At 54.8% G+C, this 21,065-nt stretch overlaps 3 protein-coding genes across 20 annotated transcripts; 1 reads left to right on the top strand and 2 right to left on the bottom strand.

The window, feature by feature from the left end:
- Positions 1 to 1,673: 1,673 nt before the first annotated feature.
- TMEM147 (transmembrane protein 147) lies at positions 1,674 to 3,504 on the bottom strand. The gene is made up of 7 exons (XM_081215641.1): positions 3,318 to 3,504; positions 3,157 to 3,226; positions 2,611 to 2,670; positions 2,389 to 2,525; positions 2,167 to 2,251; positions 1,955 to 2,076; positions 1,674 to 1,872 (listed from the first exon to the last, which is right to left on the bottom strand). Exons 1-7 carry the CDS (start codon positions 3,392 to 3,394, stop codon positions 1,749 to 1,751), a joined length of 675 nt encoding a protein of 224 aa, XP_081071767.1. The 5' UTR covers positions 3,395 to 3,504; the 3' UTR covers positions 1,674 to 1,748.
- A 74-nt stretch (positions 3,505 to 3,578) lies between these two features.
- SBSN (suprabasin) lies at positions 3,579 to 20,505 on the top strand. Of its 18 annotated transcripts, none has more exons than XM_081215621.1 (10): positions 3,658 to 3,716; positions 4,681 to 4,890; positions 5,945 to 6,053; positions 7,111 to 7,249; positions 12,371 to 12,451; positions 14,653 to 14,801; positions 16,259 to 17,785; positions 19,216 to 19,281; positions 19,390 to 19,434; positions 20,325 to 20,505. In XM_081215621.1, exons 7-10 carry the CDS (start codon positions 16,904 to 16,906, stop codon positions 20,346 to 20,348), a joined length of 1,017 nt encoding a protein of 338 aa, XP_081071747.1. In that variant the 5' UTR covers positions 3,658 to 3,716; positions 4,681 to 4,890; positions 5,945 to 6,053; positions 7,111 to 7,249; positions 12,371 to 12,451; positions 14,653 to 14,801; positions 16,259 to 16,903; the 3' UTR covers positions 20,349 to 20,505. The 18 variants fall into 18 exon arrangements, with proteins under 18 accessions (XP_081071740.1, XP_081071736.1, XP_081071747.1 ...); XM_081215612.1 differs by lacking the exon at positions 3,658 to 3,716 and adding an exon at positions 14,451 to 14,516 and having other exon boundaries at positions 4,186 to 4,890; positions 14,653 to 14,713; positions 16,466 to 17,785; XM_081215608.1 differs by lacking the exon at positions 3,658 to 3,716 and adding an exon at positions 14,451 to 14,516 and having other exon boundaries at positions 4,186 to 4,890; positions 14,653 to 14,713.
- Positions 3,627 to 10,528, bottom strand: GAPDHS (glyceraldehyde-3-phosphate dehydrogenase, spermatogenic; the record flags this gene model as incomplete). Its single annotated transcript, XM_081216023.1, is given in 10 exon segments — positions 3,627 to 4,103; positions 5,164 to 5,326; positions 5,490 to 5,578; positions 5,580 to 5,642; positions 5,939 to 6,020; positions 6,411 to 6,529; positions 6,610 to 6,700; positions 9,743 to 9,846; positions 10,024 to 10,137; positions 10,457 to 10,528. Coding segments are annotated over 10 exon segments (1,134 nt in total). The 3' UTR covers positions 3,627 to 3,866.
- Positions 20,506 to 21,065: the final 560 nt, after the last annotated feature.

Raw genomic sequence — 21,065 nt, 5'->3', positions numbered from 1 at the left:
AGGCCTTTACACGGGCCTTGATACCTGCTTTCTTCTCTTTGCTCCACTAACATCCTCTTGGTCTCAGCTCACACATCCTCTCCTCCAGGACAGACATAGCCCTCTTTTCCCATCACAGCCCTGATCACTGTACTCTAGCTAATCAGGCCCACCACTCCCACCAGGCTTCACCCATCACAGCCCTGATCCCTCTGGCCTGTGCTCCCTGATTGTCCCTGAGCCCCATGAAAGCTGGGGCTATTTCACAGATAGGTGGCCACCAGTAAGGGGCCTGGATCAGAGTCCCTGCTCAGCAAATAGTTGTTTAACAGTCATTTCTGCAACCTTCACTGTCCCAATATGTGCAAAAGGCTAGGTGGGGCATAGGGTGGCGGTATGGGAGAAAGCAGTGTCACTACGTATCCACCCACGTGGGCTGGGGGAGTGCCCCATCTACTCCCTTTTCATATCAAACTCAGGGTGACCTATCACTCACCTCCCCACCCAAGACCCCTGTGGACCCTGTCTTGACTAGGAGCGATGAGGAGGAGGTGGGGCTAGATGGTGGTTGCCCCACCTTAGGGTAAATGCTCCCTCTGAAAACACCAAGACTCACAGCAGAGCTGAACAGAGCCGTGCTTGGTGCTTTCCTAGGCCCAGGGTCAAATAACATTATTGCAGGACCTGGACAGCCTCGTGGAGGGAGGGAGGGGGCACTTGCCCTATCCCATGCCCTGGGGGATCCCACTGGGAACACCAGGACTGGAGAGCACCTTCCCAGGTGGGCAGGACTTGCATCCAGGCGGAGCTTAAGCATGACATTCAAAGCCCTGCTTCTAATCCATCCCCCTCAGGGATGGGGAGAGAAAGGGGCAGGAAGCTGGCCCTACTAGACCAGGGAAGGGGTGGGATGAGAAGGGTGGCATTCAGGACAACATCCAAATTGGTGGGCTCAACAGCTCTACTACTGGGCTGCAGCTGTCTCTGTACTCCACCCTAAGAAGACTCAGGCCAGGATTTAATCTGAGGACCTCAGAATCACAAAATAGGCCCTCAAGGGCAAAACCAAGAGTCAAGTCACTGGACTGTTCCTGTGCAAGGAGGAGCCCCAGATGGTTGTAAGCGGGGAAGGGTGAGCTAGTAAGACCGAGGTTTCAGAGAGATCCCCTTGGCTGCCATATAAAAGGTGGATGGGGGGAATTTCCTGGCAGCGGTCCAGTGGTTAGGACTCCACACTCCCATTGCCGAGGGCCCGGGTTCGATCCCTGGTCAGGGAACTAAAATCCCACAAGCTGCGTGGTGTGGCAAAAAAAAAAAAAAAAAAAAAAAAGGATGGGGTTTGGTTTGGGGGCTGGGAACCTAGGAGGTGACCAGCCAGGGAAGGGCCATGTGGGAGAGGGGCAGGTTAAGGCTGTGAGGAGAAGCCCCCAAGAACCATCTCTTGGATTCTAGCTCCCCTCTATCACCTGTTCCCTGAGGGCCCTGGTCTCTGCCACTGCTTAAAGACCGTCTGCTTCAAGCCCTCAGTAAACTTGCGGAAAACAGGAAGCAAAGGAACTGGTCCAGGAACACAGGACAGACGAGTGCTGGTTAGTCTCCCAGCTTGTGTACCTGGCTCCAAAACAAGGGCCTCTGGGACCCAGGAGAGCACACTGTTGGTAGATAGTTCCAGACAGAGAGATAGAGGCAGAAACAACTTTCCAAATACGGTTTACTTCACTGAAACCTGGAGACAGGGAAAAGGTACGTGAAAGTCTGGGCCACCAAGCCTAGGAGTGCACATTGACAACAGCAACATACAGGGCCAGGGTGCTGAGGGCCAGCAGCCCCGTCACCACCGCTCGGGCCAGAAGTGCTGTCCAGCTGCCCAGGGAACATAGGTGGACGAAGGTCCTGTGGGGAAACATGGCAATGAAGAAGGGAGAAGAGATAATCCAACCCATTTGGGCCCATCCTCGAGCCCCACCCAGCTCACTCCATGACGAAGGCCTTGTAGACGCTAAGGAACATCAGTAGGAGGACTGCTGGCCGGAAAGTGTGGTACAGGTCGTAGCGTGTTATCATCCACACCTGGGCAGATGCGACGATGTAATGGACCTGGAGGCAAGCGGGAAGTCAGGGCCAGGCCTCAGGAGGAATAGAGTCACCGGCAAAAAGGCGCGTGTGTGGGAAAGCAGGACTGCGTACCAGACTGATGTTGGAGTCAATGCTCATCTGGATGTATTTCCAGTCAAACTCAATGCCCCGAGCTCCAACCCAGAGAGGGATGCAGCTGAAGAAGGCAAAGGGAGGGATTCTCCAGTACCCAGACACCCTCAGCACCCAGAATCTGAGCCCCCACCCTCCGGCAACCCCCTGGAACCCAGGTGTCCTTTCTCAGGAATCTGGGCTCCAGGCTGCTGCACACACCGGGACATAATGAGCTCGGCGGTGGCCCAGCCCAGGGCAGCAACCATGATCTTGTATTCCCCCTTGCCGGCATTCCGGGACATGACAAGGTTTAGGCCTATCAGGTCTGCCACATCCACGCTGGCCTTCATGAACTCCTGTGGGTCAGGTTGAGGCTTGAGTAAGCAGAGGTGCCAGGGGGCCCCACTCCTGCACTCCCTCCACCTCCCTTGCCCCACTCACCCCAATGAAGTCATAGATGCCGCCTTCCCAGGTGGGAAAGAAAGTGGCCAGGAACAGCATCTGAGACCAGAAAACAGAGAGGTCACCTCAAGGTGAGGGAGACCAACCACGTGGGTTTGGTGGGAAGTTAGTGTGGTATGTGGAGGGCAGTACACTGGGGTTCTGGGGGCCCATGAGGAGAGGGACCACCAGATGGGGGCAAGGAGGCAGGAGCAGGGGAGATTGAGGGCAGGGGCTTGGAAGTCTGGGTTCTGTGGTGATCACAGGGAATCGGGGTCAGGCCTGAAGGTGCCGGGGCTGGTTACCCACCAGGGCAGTTAGTAGCACTGCCGGTGGGACCTTGGGGGTTAGTTAGAGGCTCTTAGCAGTATCCAAACCCCTCTTAGTCATACAATTGAATGTTCTCAATGGTACTAAAAGTGCTATACAAAAGTTGCTTGCGGACCTCTCCTCGGGTTCCAGCCCATCCAAGCCCGGCTCCTCCCCGGGGGTCTGGGCGGGGTGGGGTGGGGCGAAGCCCCCGCGCGGCACAGCTGGCGCCCTCACCTTGCACAGCTGCACGAAGAGGTAGGTGACCCCGGCCTGGACGCACTTCCAGAAGGCGTTGTACTCAGACCTGCGGGAGCGGGCGGTGAGGGGTCGGCCCGGCCCGCGCCCCCCTGCCCCGCGGCCACCCCGCAGCCGCCCCGCAGCCGCCCCGCACTCACAGGCCGCTGCACTTGTAGGTGATAAAGTAGGGGAAGTAGGCCAGGGCGAAGCAGTTCCCGAAGTGGAACAGCGTCATGGCACCGGCCGCCCGGCTCGCCGGAGCACGCCTCTCTGCCTCGGCAGCCCGGCGCCCGAGCCTGGGCCTGGCGCCCACCGGCCTCTGCCGCGGCGCGCGCGGCCTTCTGGGAGCCGGAGTCCGCGGCGCGGTGCGCTAACGTCACCAGGCTCCGCCGCGGTGCCCGGGCGACACGCGGGAGGCCGAGCCGGGGCTAGCGCGATCCCGGCCCCGCGGGAGCCGCTGTCGGGGTCAGGGCGCGAGCCTAGCGAGCGCGTGCGGGCTGGGCCTGGATCCCGGACCCGACCGCGCTGTGACCGGCGCAGAGACACGGGGCGCAGCTGTGAGCACTCTGGGTTTTTATTTCACCGTTGGCCCAGCGGCGCAGGCCCCTCTCGCGGGACGCCCTCTTTCCCCCGGGGGGCCGAGGGCGGGGACGGGAGAGACGGGTACGGGCCGGGAGCACTGGGAAACTGAGGCGGGCCAGCCTGCTTCACTTGTCTCGGCTGAACATGTAACGGAGGAGGTCCACCACTCGGTGACTGTAGCCATATTCGTTGTCGTACCTGGGGAGGGAGGGATGGGGGGGATTCAGGGGATCCCTCCCGACCACCCCCAGCCTCCCCTCACGTTCTCTGACCCCTTTCTTCCCCCTTACCATGAGCGCGATGCCAGCCTTAGCATCAAAGATAGACGAATGGGTATCGCCAACAAAGTCCGTGGACACGACCTGGCCATCAGAATTTCAAAGATAAGCGTGGGTCGCAGAGCAGGGACCTCCAGGAGCTCAGGCTCGTGGGCACACTGTCCATCCATTCATCTACAGTATTTGATGGAGCCCCCCTCTGTCCAGCTTCTGGGGACAGGGTATGAGGAAGACAAATGGGGGCTTTTCAGGTAGGCGACTGGCCAAAGGATACAGACTGCAAACAGTCTCTGATGCTGCACCAACAGACATCTCTTCCTGGGGAAAATGCACGTGGAGTGTGTCAGCGAGAGGCCCTCCCTGAGGGGAGGCAGTGAGTCTGGCTCTGGATGATTAGGAGGATCTGGTCAACTCCAGCCCTCAGCAGGGTCTCAGGTGGAAGGAACTGCAGCACAAAGGCCCTGGGGGTTTGGCCCTAGCATGGTGGAGGGCCACAGGAAGGTTTTCAGCTCTGGGGGTGATGTGATCTGATTTCTTTAAGAGATCCTGGCAGCTGTGTGAGGGTGGACCTTCAGGAGCTAAAGCAGGGAGACAGGACCAAGGTGGACGGACAGAGCTGGCAGTACTGGGAGCAAAGAGACGTGATACCCATTCCTCACAGGGAAGGCATCTGGCTGTGGCCGGCCCCGAGCAAGTGCTGAGAAATGGGAGCCCTTGTCTTGTTCACTAAGCATATATCGAGCACCTGCTATGTGCCAGGCCCTGGGAAGATGGCTGGAGCTATGGAAGTGAAAAACGAGGCCCAAAGTCTCTGCTGTCTTGGAGTGTACATGCTAGCAGGGCCAACAGTGACTATGAAATGACATTTCAGGTAAGGAAAAGGGCCACAAAAAGAACATCTCTCTGAGATGAGAGGTTGAAGTAGCGACTTGGAGAAGGTGAGGACAGACTATGTGGCCACCTGAGGGAAAAGCTTTCCAGACCAAAGGGGCAGCAAGTGCAAAGACTCTGAGGTAGGGGAGAGCTGACCTCCCCAGCCCTGCAGTTCCTATCTTGATACGCTGCAAAAAGCTCCTTGGCAAATGGAAAATCATGCTTCCTTCCCAGAGGGCTCTTCCCAGGGTCCCTTCTGCTCAGTCCCTACCTCATCCTCAGCGTAGGCAAGGATGCCAGTCATGGGTCCCTTAGCTGCTGCTTTTATGGCCTCCTTGATGTCTGAGTACGGGGTAGGCTGGGCCAGGCGGCAGGTCAGGTCCACAACAGACACGACTGGGGTTGGCACTCGGAACGCCATTCCAGTCAGCTTCCTGGAGAATCCCACATCAGGGGCAGGAGTCAGAACCCAGGGACTTCTCCATCATTTCCCCCTTGTCTCTGCTTTCCGCTCAGTAGACACCTCAAGGATTGGGGGCTAGTCCCGTCCTCCTGGGTTGCACCCCCCACCCTGGTTGCAGGTTCACGCCCTCATACCCTTGGAGGTCTTGGATGACTTTGCCCACGGCCTTGGCAGCCCCTGTGGAGGCCGGGATGATGTTCTGGTGGGCACCCCGTCCGTCTTTGCCAGGCCTTCTTTGATGGCCCATCCACTGTCTTTTGGGTGGCAGCGTAGGAGTGGACTGTGGTCTTGGGGAAGAAGAGGGCCGAGGTGAGGCCTTCTTGCTCCCAAGCTCCCAAGCCTCTTTTTCCCAGGCTCAGGGTGGTGGCCCAGGTGTGGAGGCTGGCAGGGCCTCCACCACCGTCACAGGAGGGGCACATGCAGGCAGGGTCCAGAGTTTAAAAGACTTCACCACTGGTGGGCTTCTCCTCCCCAAACCAGTCTCTCCCGGTTAACTCCAAACACTAAGTATGGGAGGAGTATGGGAGGAAGAGGTACAGTTTCCCAGCCGTGCCTCCTGCCCCAGCCCCTCTCCCCAACTCACCATCAGCCCTTCCACAGTCCCAAATCGCTCATGGATGACCTTGGCGAGGGGGGCCAGGCAGTTGGTGGTGCAGGATGCGTTGCTGAAACGGCCCGCGTGTGCCAGGCGCTGTGAGGTGAGTCGCAGAGCCACCCCTCCACCCTTACCTCCTTTCAGGGTTTGCACCCAGGCTTGGTTTTGTGAAAAGTCAGGCTGGGGTGAGGGAGCATCGGGGATGCTGTCAGACCGAAGGAGGCACCAGAGGTGCAGCTGGGGGAAGCTCCCCACGCATGTTCTCCAAAGTTGTGCAGTTCTGTTTTAGGGTAACATTAACAAGATGGCTGTTAAGACTTTGGGGAGGAGAAGTGGATTGATGCGAAAAGAACACCAGGGGCCGAGTGGGAGCGGGAGTGGGGAGGGTGAGTCGGATTCCTCCCCACCGCAGGCTGGCTTGTCCTCCAGGCACACACTTCAGAATGTTGCTGCCCATTACCTGACAGTTTTCATGGAGCTGGGGTTATAGTCCTTTTCGTTCACCCCCATGACAAACATGGGTGCATCTGGAGAGGGCGCACAGATGACCACACGCAGGGCACCTGCCTCAATGTGGGCCTAGGGAAGGCACACAGGTGTCATGAGGTGCTTCAAGTGCGACACCCCTGGGCAGCCCCGGGCACCTGTCCCTGACTTACTGTAGTTTCCTCTAAGGACAGGTACATGCCTGTGGCCTCCACCACAAAGGGGCTCCCGACAGACTTCCAGGGGATTTCTTTGGGCTGCTTGCTGTGGAGGGGCGGTAGCACCGTGAGTCAGTCTCTCGCCTTCATAGTCCATGGCCTTCACCATTTGAAAGGCTGACCAGACACCTTCCTGCCTGGCCGTCTGTTCCCCTCACCCGACACATCCCTGGCTGCCCCAGATGGGTCCGACCCTGCTGGTCTTGCCTCTCATTGCTAACCCCACTAGTGGGCCACTTTTCTTGACTGTACCTGCTATGCCTGGGTACAAGCCGCCACCTCCCCAACTCAGGCCTCAAGCCCCGCCTGGGGGACCATCTAGACTACTCCCAGCCAGGTCAGGCCCTTACTACCAGGATGTAGACCCCAGGAGGGTGAGGCCTGCCCTACTGCTTCTGGCTTCAGCCCTGGCAGCTTCATCACAGCCCTCCTAGCCTTCTTCTCTTGACTACTCAGCTCCTGCAACAGGGATCCTGCTCCCAGAGGCCAGGCAAGTCCCTGAAAACACACGGCACATCCAGAGAGCAGCTCCCAGGGATCTGAAGCCTTGAGGCGGCCCTGGGGCTAGCAGTGGCTAGTGGTTTATATTGGAAAGGTAAAGGAGATTTTCTGCTTCTTGTTTTATCAATATACATTTTCCACTCGATATCAAACATTTGTGTCTGAAATATATTAAACATCTACTATTGATTGCTGTTTTCTACTTGGCTTTAGCAAACAAACAATACGTGGGTAAACTCTATACTAATCTTTTCCCTCAGCTTTTATCACAACTGCAGTATTTGCTTTTGTGATTGTTAGTGTCTGTCTCATCTTCTAGAGCACCCCATGGCAGCAAGGCTGGGTCTGCTCCCTCCAGAGGGGTGCAGTCAATGTTTGTGTGTGGGGTTTTTTAATTAGCCATTCTACACCTGTTTACTGAACACCTGCCATGTGCCTGTGTGCTGAGTGCTTTACCTGTATTGGACTCCTTTAACCCTGATGACCTGAGGTAAGTACTGTTATTACGGGCATTTTTCAGAAGAGCCAGGACCGAGGTGAAAAGAGTAGCGGCAGAGCTGCCTGGGAGCACAGGCAGGCTGGCCCTAGGGGTGAATGAATGAGCAGCTTCCTCTCTTCTCCCTGGGAGCACAGGCAGGCTGGCCCTAGGGGTGAATGAATGAGCAGCTTCCTCTCTTCTCCCTGGGAGCACAGGCAGGCTGGCCCTAGGGATGAATGAATGAGCAGCTTCCTCTCTTCTCCCTGGGAGCACAGGCAGGCTGGCCCTAGGGATGAATGAATGAGCAGCTTCCTCTCTTCTCCCTGGGCCACCACACATGGTTCTTCATACTCCCTGGTCAAATGTCAGGTCACACTTCATCATCGGACCCAAGTAGCTCTTCTCTGATGCCCCCCTCATTTCCTGCCTTCCAAGTTGGGGGAAGGGCACTTCAACAGATTCCTTTGTAGCAGTTGTTGAGCTGGCGTGAGGCAGAGACTCGGTGCCCCTGGAGACCCCAGCCCCTTCCCCTAGGTTGTCATGGGCCCTGCCCTCCTGCCCAGGGGCCTGTTTTGAGGATTCTGTTCATTCTTCAAGGAAGTACTGAGTCTACCCTGGGCCAGGGCCTGCGCCTGCAGGTGCCAGAGCAGCAGGGGTGCCACAGGCTGACAGGGCCCTCCTTGCAAGGAGGCTGCGTGAGCCCTTCCCGGTGCTCCCCCCACGCCTCTGGCCGTGCTCCCTGCTATGGCTGTGGTGGGTATGCTCAGCATCCCTATCAGATACATGAGGAAACTGAGGCTTGGGGAAGTTCGTTGCCTTGCCCAGGGTCACCCAACTGGAAAGGGTGGAGCGGGGCAAAGTACACACACAAGCGACGCAGCTCGTGCTGAGGCCTGGAGGATATCCGCAGTGGTGCGATGGAGAGCAGTGGGGAAGGGGGAAGAGGCGCTGCAGTCACCAGGGAAGGTGGCACCTGAGCGGGTCACACACTGAGGGGGCGGCTGTGTGGGGATGGGGCAGCGCTGGGAAAATACCCCAGGTGGTGGCAACGATGGTGCCCAGGCTGAGGAAGGAAAGGACACAGTATGTCTGAGTAACGACTGCTCTGCTGGAATTCGGAATTGTTTTTGCTGTCATGATTTCAAATTTGGGTCAAGCAGCTTCTCCCATTCTCACTGACTCTCCAGTCCCCGCCTCCACCCACCCCTGACCACCTGACCACAAATAAACATCAGGGCTGAGAGTGGACCTGCTGGGAGGAGTGCTGGGAAGGCTGCAGATCTTGCCTGGGGCTGGAGAGAGCTCACGAGTGTGTGTGTGCAAGTGTGTGTAAAATTGGAAATTGGAGGCAGCCACAGGGCCGGCAGTGGCTGATAATTTACATTAGAAAGATAAAGTGGGTTTACTGTTTCCCATTTTATAAATTTTTAATTTTTTTGGTATTTTGAAAATGTATTTGAAGCTTATTAAACATCCAGTGTTATTGCATTTGACTTACAGATTCTAAACGTATCTTTCAGTGAAGGAGGAGTATTTGTATCAGTGAGAGCTAGGTGAAGTGGGTTTTAAGAAGAGGTGCTGGCGCAGGGTCCCAGGAGGTTGGTGGCCAGTGTCGCTGAGGTGACAAGGGAAGGCTGGGGAGCAGGGCATATAGTTGGTGGGAGGCCCTGTCAGCAGCTGGGATTTTATTTGTGGGGTGATGGGAAGCCACTGGAGGGTTTAAGTGGGGGAGTATCGAGGTCCAGTTGATGTTTTGAAAAGGTCTCTGTGGCTCCTATGTAGGAACTGAGTGGAAGCAGTTGGCTCAATGGTGATGCCATTTCCTGGGCAGGGAGATGAATAGATCTGAGGGTTGAAGGATAATCAAGAGTTGAGTTTTAGACAGGTTGAGCTGATATGCCTGAGAGAAAACACGCGCATGTGCGTTAAATAAAAAAGTATTTTGAGTACACTGGGCCCCCTCTCCAAACCAGTACCCAGAGGCATGTGCACACACAATTTGGGGGGGGTTATGAACCCCATGTGAGAGGCTGGAATCCCCTTCTAGTCACCTCTACATCCCCTGCATTAGTATGTTGCAGGCTTGCATAAGACAGCCGCCCTTATCACTGGAAGATGCTGATCTCATTGTTACCGATGACCAGCGGTCCATTCCTGTATTCCACGCTCCCCTTGTATGGGCCTTGGGTGGAGTCATACTTAAACATGTACGCCTGCAGGAGACAGAATGGCTCCTAGTCTTGGGCTGGACGGGGAGCCAGCATTGCCAGGGAGTCCCCACTTCAGTGACGGTTCCACATGGCAGCTGAGCGCCTTCCACAGAGCTCCCCTGCACCCCTTCCCCACCCTGGTCCCACTCTCCCCGATCCTGCCCTTTGTCTGCTGCTCACCATGTATTCTGGGTCGATGAACGGATCGTTCACTGCTACCACCTTAACACCCTTCTCCATGCAGGCACGCAGCACCAGGCGACCAACGCGTCCAAATCTGTCCAGGAGCGAAAGCTGAGGGGTTTGTCCTCAGAATCCTCAGCCAGCACGCAGGGGAGGGGCTGAGGGGGGAGGGGGTGACAGAGGAGAGTCCCACCCAAGGGGACTGGCTGGGGAAGAAAGCAGCCGTCCCTGTGCGGGCCAGTGTTGTCTTGCCCAGATGACCTCACCAGCCTGTTCGCTACTTTCTGCGCTTCCTCTGACCGTCTGTCCTATACCCCTATTCCCAACCTTGTAGCTGGGTGGATCTTGTAGAACTTCAGGTCAGATTATATCTCTTGACCTGAAAACCTCCACCTCTCTCTAACAGTAAAGCCAGGTCCAGACTCCTTACCACGGTCCGCCAGGCCCCTGCCAGCTTTCCGCTGCCCTCCCTCTTCTCCCTTGCGTGTGCCACACCAGCCATGCTGAATTCCTGCCCGTCCTTATTACACTGAGCTGCCACCTACGCCCCACAGCCATTGCTTGCTGCACAGTTGTCACTCAGGCCTTACTCCAGTGTCACCTCCCAGAGGCCTTCCCTGAGTTCCCCGGCTTTACACTGCCCTCTTCAGTCTTACTGTACTTCCCGCGGGAACGCGAGCTCTCTGAAGGTGGAGCCCTGTTTACCTTCTCCCTGTGTTTTCCCAGGATGGGCAGAATGAAAGCGTTGCTGAGACATGAAGAAAAGCTCCAGTTAGTAACTGAGGAGAGGCCGGGCCCTAAAGCTTCAGGAATGGCTCAGGGGCCGGGGCGACTCACCCATTGATGCCAACAGTCGGCTCCCGAAGCACAGAAACCCTCTTAGGTGCAGGAGGCGGAGGTGGTGGGACTTGCTCTTTGATTGGCTGGGGCTCCAGAGGGGGGGGTGCTCCTGGTCACTGTTGGGAGTGGCGGAGGGGCAGTGAGCCGCACCATCACTGCGACAGAATGAGCCGTCTTTGCCACCCAGAACCTGCTGCTGGCTCCTGGCCCTGAGTGGCCAACCATATAGCCCAGTGTTTCCTAAACCGACCTGATCAACAGAATGAGCAGGGGGTGGGCTTGCTTTAAAATATCCATGCCAGGGCCTCTTCCCTGGAGATTCTAACTCAGTGGGTATATATTTTTAACAATTGCTTGGGGGTGATAGTCTCTGTGCCTCAGTTTCCTCCTCTGTAAAATGGAGATGATAATATTCTCTCAGAGGGTCACTGTGAGGATTAAATGAGTGATACATGTAGTGCTTATGATAGAGTCTAGGAAACATTCCACGTACGTTAATATTTCAAAGATCATTTCCCAAACTTGCCTGATAATTGATCTAGTCCAGTGGTCCCCAAACTGTTCTGGTAAGAATCACCAGGAGGCTGATTCCTAGGGAAATCTGACTCTGGGTTTGCACTGAGGCCCAGGAATCCTGTTTCCAACAAGGTGATTCTTGCCCTCAGAGAAGTTTAGGAAACAGGTCTATCGTAATATATGAAACAAATGGGAACCCATATCAGCTTCTGCCTCTCCAGACACACAGATCTACACCCATGCTGCACTGAGAACACCTGTGCTTGAAGCTGTGCTGCCTGAGCTACAGATGAGGGCTTCAGGGAGGGAGGAGAAACGTGGTGGAGACGGCAGTCGGGGGCCTAGCTGGTGGAGGGTTTCCAGCTGGGGGTCAGGCCTAGATGTCAGCTCTGGCTCAGCCACCTGCCAGCTGAGTTGTCTTGAGCAAGTTAATGAAACTCTGGCCTGTTTCTTGATGTCACATCTGACCCTCCACCTGGGGGCTACTGTAAGGACTCAGTGAGAGCTCAAGGCCCAGTAGGTGCTGATTTTAAGAGGGGAGAAAGTCTGACAGGAAGTGTATTCGTGAGGAAAAGGGAGAGGGAAGGGATTGGAGAGAGCCTGGAGGATGAAGGTAGGAGTTGCGCTTGGCACCAGAATCAAAGGCACCTTGGAGGGGGTGGGGTTAGGAGCTGGGGGTCAGCCGACCTGTCTCTCTCCCTGGTCTCTCCAGGCTGCCACAGACCTTGTGGCGTGAGGCTGGGCTGTGCGTGTTTCCAGTAGCACTACAAGTTCATAAAGGTATTAGTCAGTGTTTATTGGTGGTTATTGGTGACCTTAAGAATGTTTGTATTCCTGGGGGTTCTGTTTCTGCTCTCATGAAAAGGGGAGATTTGTCCATATGGGTGAAGAGTGGGGATCTGAGCCTACTCAGTGACCTTTCAAAAGAAAACCCAGGTGGTCCTTCTCTCACAACTTCCCCCAGCCTTCCCTTCTCCCTTTGCTCCAGGGTGGGGTACCTGGGCTGGAGGAGCGCTGCTGCGCTGGGAAGGAAGAGCTCAGAGGAGCTTCAGTGATGAAGCATCACCCGGTAGGTGAAACTGGATCGGGCACACTCTCTACCAATTACAACGTAATTACAATTACGATGTTACTGTGAGACAAGGGCTCGGGGGCTGGAGGAGCTGGAGCTTCTTGCCATGACGTCACAGTCCAGTGTGGGCACGAAGGCCCCCTCCCAGTCGTGTGTGGCCGTGTACCACCGTTCCAAGCCCACCCCTGGCGTCTAGAATGGAACCCAACATTTTACACTGGACTTCAAAGCCCTTTCTCTGCTGTCTTCTTTCTTCTTTCTTCTCCTTGGGCACACTGGCTCCATGCCGTTCTGGACCCTCTTCTGGATAGTTACCCTAGCTATTTCTTTGTGCCTGGAAGTCCTACCCAGGTCTTCCCCTGGCTGCCTCTTGGTTTCCCTCAGGTGCCGCCCTTTAAGAGAGGCCCTCCTAACTCCCCATCTAAAGTTCTCTCCTTTCTCAGTCACTATCTGCCATCACCCCCACTCCCTCCGTCTGCCCATCGTCCGGGAAACCTTGTCTGACTTCCCATCCTGGGTTAAATATTCCAATGTGCAAAACTGCTCTAGGGTTACACTCTTTATTTTCCACGCAGCATATGTCTCTCTAAAAATGATCCTGTTTATTCATTTGTTAGCTTGCCAATTGTCTCTGCCCACTAGAGAGTGCTTGTCTGCCTTCCTCACTTTTTTTTTTTAGAAAATCATTTTTTGTTTTTTAATTAATTAATTAATTAATTAAATTTATTTATTTTTGGCTGCATTGGGTCTTTGTCGCTGCACATGGGCTTTCTCTAGTTGCATTGAGCGGGGGCTACTCATTCTGGTGGCTTCTCTTGTTGCAGAGCACAGGCTCTAAGCACGCGGACTTCAGTAGTTGTGGTGCACAGGGCTTAGTTGCTCCGCGGCACGTGGGATCTTCCTGGACCAGGGCTCGAACCTATGTACCCTGCATCGGCAGGCAGATTCTTAACCACTGCACCACCAGGGAAGCCCATGCCTTCCTCAGTTTTATACCTGTTGACTGGAGGAACGTTTGGCACTTGAAAGGTCCTCCCTCAGTAAATAGTACCAGAATGAATGAATAAACGTCATCTCCTGAGGCTTCTTCTGGTCTCCAATCTTAGAGCAGCCCCCGAGCCCTATCCTCTCCCAGCACTCTGTTCTTTTCCTTATGGTTTTTCATGTAGTTTTCCATGATCTAGTTACTGACTTACTTGTTCATTGTCTCCCTGTTGGGCCCACTCTTTTCTGTTTTGTTCACCACTGGTCCTCCAGTTCCTAGAACTGTGCCTGACACAAAGCAGGCTTTCAGTAAACATTAGCGGAAGAACAAATAGACAGATGGCTCCCGTCCTCCAAAGCATGGGAGGTGGGGGCTTGCTTGCCTATCTGTGACACACAGGCAGGCACCTTCACCTGCAGGGCCAGTTGGCACACAGCTGTGACCAAGATTCAGGGGCTGTGGGGTTTAGGCGAGGAAGGAGTCGTCATCCCAGAGAGAGGCGTGGAAGCAAGAAGGGGCAGAATGGCATAACCTCTTCTTTCCCCAGACCTCCGTGGGAACTGAGTTTGCTAAGCACCTGCCATGGCACAGAGTAAGGGTGAAGCCCTCCTGCTTGGATGGCCCGGGAAAGGTGGAACTGAAAATGAACTGAGTGTACAGCTGGGGAGATTTCAATGAACCAAGACCAAAAAACAGAGCAAAGGGGGACAAATTTAACATGTATAATCAAGATGGGGGAAAAGCGTACACAAATAAAACCAGGACTGAAAAGGGACCAATTTGGTACGGCTTTACAAGAATAGATATGAAAAGCTAGATGCAATTAAAATTTTCTTAGAAAATATGAGGGATCAAAACTGGTACAAAAAGAAATGGCACATCTGAGTAGGCCAATAACAAGAGAAGAGCCAAGGAGTTAAGATGTATCTTCCCAAAGGCTGATTCAGATCCCGATGATTTTATGGGCAAGATTTGCTGAAGCATGGGGAACAAATATTTGCCATTCTACAGGACCTGCTGCAGAGCCTAAGCAGAGCTGAGAAGCCAAGTAGCAGCTCCTGTGCTGAGAGGCTGTAGGTAGGGCACGTGCTCTGAGGCCCTGTGGAGCGGCAAACACACTGTGTATGCACACATCACATATTGCATGCTTTGTGGGAGCGCTTTGTGGGCGCTGTGGTAGCTCAGCTACTGAAACCTCCTCTCTTCACTCTAGGAAACAGCACGGCCACGTTTCTAAAACCAGCAGAGAAAGGACAACTCCAGGCTAATCTCATGTACGGAGACAGATGCCAAAGTCCTGAATCAAATAGTGGCAAATGGGAATGAAGCACTGAGGAGAGGGACCGAGGCTGACAGAAGATGGTAGGGTGGGGCCGAGAGAGAGGTGGAAAAGAGAAATGGAGTACATTTCGAAGGAGAAATCCCACCTCTCAATCTCGGGGCGGATTAGAATTCTGAAGCTCACCCTTCCCTACCCAGCAATCTCCTGGCATGGGAAACTCCCTCATTCAGGTGCTGGACAAGGTCAGGAAAGTCACACCTAAGGTTGCCCAGAGATTTGACTTTGTCCCTGAACCACGAAACTGGGAAACAGATTTGGTGAGCTCAAGCTTGGAGAGGTGGCACAATTAGTCACCCTCTGTAGGCAGAACCTAGAGATGGCAGAAGCTTCTGGGTCTCTGGGTCTGGGAGGCCTGGTTCTGGGTGGAGCCAAGTGTCCAGGATCTGGGATGGAACCCTGGGTCCTCCAAGGGGAGTGGGCCTTGTCACCCTTGTTTGAGCAAAGCCTGAAAATGTGTGCAGCTTCTCGTCACACCTGGGCACCCACACATAAAACTCCGCCATCCCCACTTGCTCACACCCTACACATTCCTTTGTGCCTGGGCTTCCCACCAGCAATCCCACCTCCACCCCCTCTCCCAGGCTCTCCTCTTGGCACCCAAACCCAAATATCTTTTACCCCTGCACCCAACTGTACCCACCCACTGGCCCCTATCCTTCTGGTCTCAGGCTCCCTCTGAACTAGCTCTACAGACCTACCAACGACAGACCTACCAACCACCCCCTGCCCTTCCCTCTGATGTCCCTCTCCACACCTAGGCCACACTCTCAGCTGTTTCCCTCTCCAACCCTTGCCAGTATGTCAACACTTGAGGCTTCAGGTTGGGACTTAGGAGGCCCCAGGGGGAGGAGGGCAGGAGGGATGAGCTCCTGGCCCTCAGCCCAGGTTCTGGCTGACAGTCTTCTGCTGCCCTGGGTCTCCAGCCCCTCCCCATGACTGCCTCAACTGGCTTTTCAGGAGACACTGCGTCCTGCCCCTGCTCATGGCAGTCAGCCCCCTGCCCTTGCCCAAGGGTTGGGAGGTAGGACACGAATGTGATCCTGGCTCCAAAATCTGCAACCCTCAACAAGTGACCTTATGCTGCTCTGACGATACAGGCAACCTTCCCTCCAGCACCCTCTGAGACTCAGGCTCAGGCCTGGACTCTCTTCCCCTGGCATCTTCTAATCCATCCATTTGTTCAAACATTTACTGAACCCCAGGCAATGTTCTTGAAGCTAGGGACGTGACAATGATCAATACAGAAAAAGGCCCTCTGGAAGTTTACTATCTGATAGGTGAGACAGACAATAAAATAAGATAATTTCAGATTGTGGTAGGAGCTATAAAAACTAAAGGATGATATTACAGAGTATAGCTGTGGGACGGCCAGGGAAGGGTTTTTTTGGGAAGGTGACATTTGAGCCAAGAAGAGAGTGAGGAGGAAACCACCTTGTGGTGGTCTTCACCTTGTGAAGATCTGACTTCTGCATTCCAGGCAGAGAGAACAGCAAGTGCAAAGGCCATGAGGCAGGAATGAGTTTGATGTGTTTGAGGACCAGGGAGAAGACCTGTGTGGCCGGAGCATAAGAAGTGTGGGCGTTGGGGGCCAAGAAGAACAACAACAATAAGAACAAGGTCTGATGATTCCCTCAACTCCCCGGGGTTGCTCCCCACCCCCTGACTGTGCCTCCCATCTTTCCAGAATCTTGCTGCTGGGGAAACTGGATCCTTAGGTCCCCCAAGAGGAGTGAAGATGCTGAAGAACCAGGCCTGGGTCCCAGGGATGGAGGGTGCCTGAAGGTGCGGTTGGGAGAAAGGAGGCCTGGATAGTGGGTGAGGAATAAAAAGGGGAAGTGATTGGAAGGGCAGACATCTGGGCTCTGGGGTGGAGGGCCTGAGCTGGCCAAGGAGCAAAGATGCCATGTGAGTCTTCCCCATTCATGACTCACCCACTCTTCCTCCTCCTCTTCATTGCTCAACCCCAAATCTCCCTGGGAATTACCTCACTGACTGGGGATCAAGTCAGCGCCTCACAGGGTAATTGAGTCATGAGGGGTGGAGCAGAGGAAAGGAAGCGGAGGATAAATAGTAGCTTTGCCTCCCTGGCCCCTCTCTGCATCCTCCCCACTTCCCCAACAACATGAGTCTCGCCGGTTTGCTCAGCTCCTGCTTCCTCTTGCTGCTGTTGGGGCCCTTGCCTGGATGGGTGGCCAGTGCTGACCCCATTAAGAAGGTCACTGAAGGGATCAGCCAAGGGCTGGGCAATACAGAGAGAGAGGTGGGCAAGGCCCTGGATGGCATCAATAATGGAATCCCTCAAGCTGGAGGGGAGACAGATTTTAATGGACGCAACAGTGTGGGGAGCCAGGCCGGTAAGGAGCTGGACAAGGTCGTCCAGGGGCTCAACCACGGCTTGGACAAGGTAACCCATGGAATCGATGTCGTCGGACAAGCAGGAAAGGGAGCAGAGAAGTTTGTCCATGGGGTCAGCAGTGTTACTGGACAGGTTGGGAAGGAGGCAAACAAAGTGATTGAGGGGGTCCACCATGGAGTTAATCAGGCTGGAAAGGAGGTAGAAAAGTTTGGTCAGGGGGTCCACCATGGAGTTAATCAGGCTGGAAAGGAGGTAGAAAAGTTTGGTCAGGGGGTCCACCACGCTGCAGGGCAGGCTGGGAAAGAGGGAGGAAAAATAGTCCAAGGGGCGACTCATGGAGTTAATCAGGCTGGAAAGGAGGTAGAAAAGTTTGGTCAGGGGGTCCACCACGCTGCAGGGCAGGCTGGGAAAGAGGGAGGAAAAATAGTCCAAGGGGTCCATGATGGGGTCAACCAGGCCGGAAAGGAGGCAGAGAAATTTGGCCACGGGGTCAGCCACGCTGCTGGTCAGGCTGGAAAGGAAGTGGAGAAACTTGACCAAGGTGTCCAGCACGCTGCTGGCCAGGCCGGGAAGGAGGAGGACAGGTTGCAGCAGGCTGCTCATGATGGGACCAACCAAGCCGGCAAGGAAGCCAACAAGCTGCTGAATGTAGGTGAACAGGGGTGGGGAAATGGGGAGAAGGGTGTTGGGGGAGGGAGAGGTTAAACCCTTGGGACATTTGGGGCGCCCAGGTCCCTATCATTTGGTGAAAGAAGCTTGGGCAGCTCTGTAACCGTGTCCTCCTTCTCCCTTACAAAGGAGCTGGTGGTCAGCTGGTCAGAAGGATTAAGCCGTCTTATCTGCAAAGCCCTGTATCAGAGAATGTGAATGGGACCCAGCCCCACCTTCAGGGAGCTGCCTCCTAGTTAAGGAGACCTAAAGGGAGGAACACGAAGCCTCTTCTGGGGAACAGGAAGCAGTTACTGAGGCCAAGATCTATTACAGTGCGAAGAGAATGAGTGTTGAGAAAACCCAGAGCATCAGCTTGAGCTTGAGGAATAGTTTTGGGAGAAAAGCCCTATTCTGTTTAATTTTCATAACAAGCCTCTGAGGTAGTCAGGGTGAGGATGCTGACTCCCTGATTCTCAGGTAAGGAAACGGAAGCTCAGCGAGGTTTAAGGGATTTGCCAAGGTCATGTGGCTAGCACACAGCTCTGGCGAATCACAAGTCGGGGTTCCTTCTCTTCCTCCACACCGCCCCATCAGAGGAGGCCTTCTGGAGGATGTCTGATCCCCACTTACATAGGGGGAATAGATACCGGAGCCCAGGAGAGGCAAGCAGCAGCACGCCCAGCATAACAGGCTCCAAGGAGGAGCAGGAGAAGGCTGACTCCTGCCTGCCCCAGGTCCCCACTCCCCACTCTCCACAAGGACCCTTTGGAACACCATCTTGAGGACTGGCCCAGGCCTCAAAGCCCATAGCTACATGGGCTACCAGCCACGGAGCCAGAGATGCGTGGGGTGGGGAGGAAGAAGCTATGTAGCAAGTGTGCAGGGTGAAGGAGAGGGCTCTGAATCAGATGCCAGGATTCACCAAACAGAGACCAAGAGAGGGCTGTTTGTTTGGGGATTTGAGGCTGGCAGCAGCAGTGTAGCAGGGGAGACACTGCTGAGTGGGGAGAGGATTAAGGACAGGGATCAACCCGAGTTAGGGATCAGGTCAGCGTGTGTGTAGAAGGGGTAGCTTTGAAGTCAGGGCTGAGGTTAAACTATGGTCCTGGTATTTGCGTGGCTTCTCTGGGTTCCCTTTCCAGTCGGGCCCCTTCTCAGTGACTGAGACCATCTCATTCACTGAAAGAAAAGGGAATTGAGGGAAGACTAACCAGTAGGGGCAGACATTCTTCCTGGATTCTCCCATCTCTCACAGAATTCCCACAGCAACGTGGGTTTCCTTTCTGGATAGTGAGGGGCAGGGGGTTAGCCTATGCCTTCTGCTTCAGCCCCGGTCACCCTAGGGGAAGCTGGCCACTGGGGAAAAGGAACTTGGGAGACCCTTAGGGTCTGGGGGGTTGTAACGACAGCCTGGGCTTCATCCACAGAGCAGTCCTCAAGGCAAAGTCACTGACCAGCAAGGAGGGGCTGCAACCACAACCTTAAAGTCTGGAGTAAGTCTTGCGAGCACAGGGTGGGTGGGGGGCGGTGGCATGGAGGCTCTCCTAGGAGGGTTGGTGGGACAGATGCTGGGGACTAACCCTCTTGTCCTTGAATTTCAGGCTTCGGTCACCAAGCCCTTCATTGACCTTTCAGTTCTGTGGAAGGTGAGTGCCCACGTGGTTTCTACTTCCTACTTGGGAGATGCTCTTACATCCTCTTCCCGTTGCCTGTTCACTGACAACTGCACTGTGGACAGACACTCAGCCTCTGCAGACACCATCCAACCCATTTTCCAGCTCTGGTTTTCCTTTCCTCACTGCTCTTTGCCCTTCGCATCCTGCTTTCATCTTTTGGGAGCTTTCCGTTCCCACTGAGGCAGAAAAGTCCTCCAGGGGCCTGTGTACATCTGGGAGCCAGGAAGGGAGGGGCTGCTGAACACCCCCCCCCCCGAGTGCCTGTCCCCTCTCCTCGGCATCTCCCGTCAGACTCCCTTCCTGTCCTGTGCATCCCTCCGCTGCCCTGTCCCTGCTGCCTTGTGGCAACATGCTGGGTGGTGGGAACCTGTACCTCTGTCCTCTCCCTGGTTGACAGCAACCTACCTGCCCAGCCAGCCCAGGAGAAAGTTTCCTGTGGGATGCGGGTCCTCCCTCTGGGCCCAAAGGAAAGTCCTAGCTCTTCTCTTTGCATTTAGTACATTCAGATGCCTGAGCCTGGGGCAAAAGGGTGAGGGTGTGTAACAGCCCTAAGACGGTGCCAGGAACCCAAAGGCACACCCTTGTTTATTCCCAGGCTGTGGAGGTGGCAGGGGATCCTCTCAGGCAAAACACACAAGGCTTTGCTGTCCCTACAGAGGCCCCTGGCACCTCTGCCTGGGAGGACTGTCTCCCTATTCTTCCTGAATCTAGGTGCCGCCTTCCTTATGTTATTCCCCAGAACGTAAGCAATTCCGGAGCTAGAGTAGTCAGCCTCCCTCCCATCTCTCTAGGGTGCATGAGGGTAGAGGTCTTGCGACTGTGTGCCCTGCATCCATCCCCTCTCTCCTTCTCTCTTCCAGAGCGTCACCAACATCATTCTCTAAACTGATGAACTGGCCTTGTTGAACAGACTGACATTCCTGTTGTCATATCAGCTGAAATGACCTGAAGGAGCCAGGGGCAAGAAGGAGGATAGATTTCTGGAGTCCCTTAGGGGGCTGTACTGAGATTTGTGGATAAATACAACACACTGTACTCTCATCGTGGTCCACTGTGCTCCCTCAGGAGGGATCCGTGGAGGGGAGGCTTGTCTTTTCTCCTCTTGCTTCTTCACCGGAGAAGCTGGGGGGTCCGATGCACAGGATGGGTCGAGCTGGAGATTTCAGGCTGATCCGATGGAAGAGGGCCATTACAGGGACAAGCCATGCTTCACTAGTGCAAAATTCACGCTCAGCACTGGGAGGAAATTCGAGCAGGGAAAGCCCCTCCAGGCCAGTAGTGGGGGCAGAAGCACCAGGGGAAAACGTGGCAGGAACCTTGGTGAAGCCCAAGGGGGCAGCATCCTCATTCAGGAGTGTGGCACCAAAGGAATACCAATAGTAACTTGTGCGTATTGCGCAATCAAGGCATGCGCAGCTCCCTGCGCTTTACCTGCATGACCTCACTGAATCCTCCCAACCATCCAGTTAGGTAAGAGGTACTGCTATTGCCCCATGTTATGGAAAATCACATGGAGGCTCACACAAGTTAAGAAGCATGACTAAGAACACACAATAAGTAGAGGGAGAAACAGCCTAAGAGCTACCGAGGATATTCTGAAA

This window comes from Mesoplodon bidens (assembly GCF_964165515.1).
Source record: "Mesoplodon bidens genome assembly, chromosome: 18".
NCBI lineage: Eukaryota > Metazoa > Chordata > Mammalia > Artiodactyla > Ziphiidae > Mesoplodon > Mesoplodon bidens.
The sequence above is the reverse complement of the archived record's forward strand: the minus strand, read 5'-3'. Positions and strand labels throughout refer to the sequence as shown.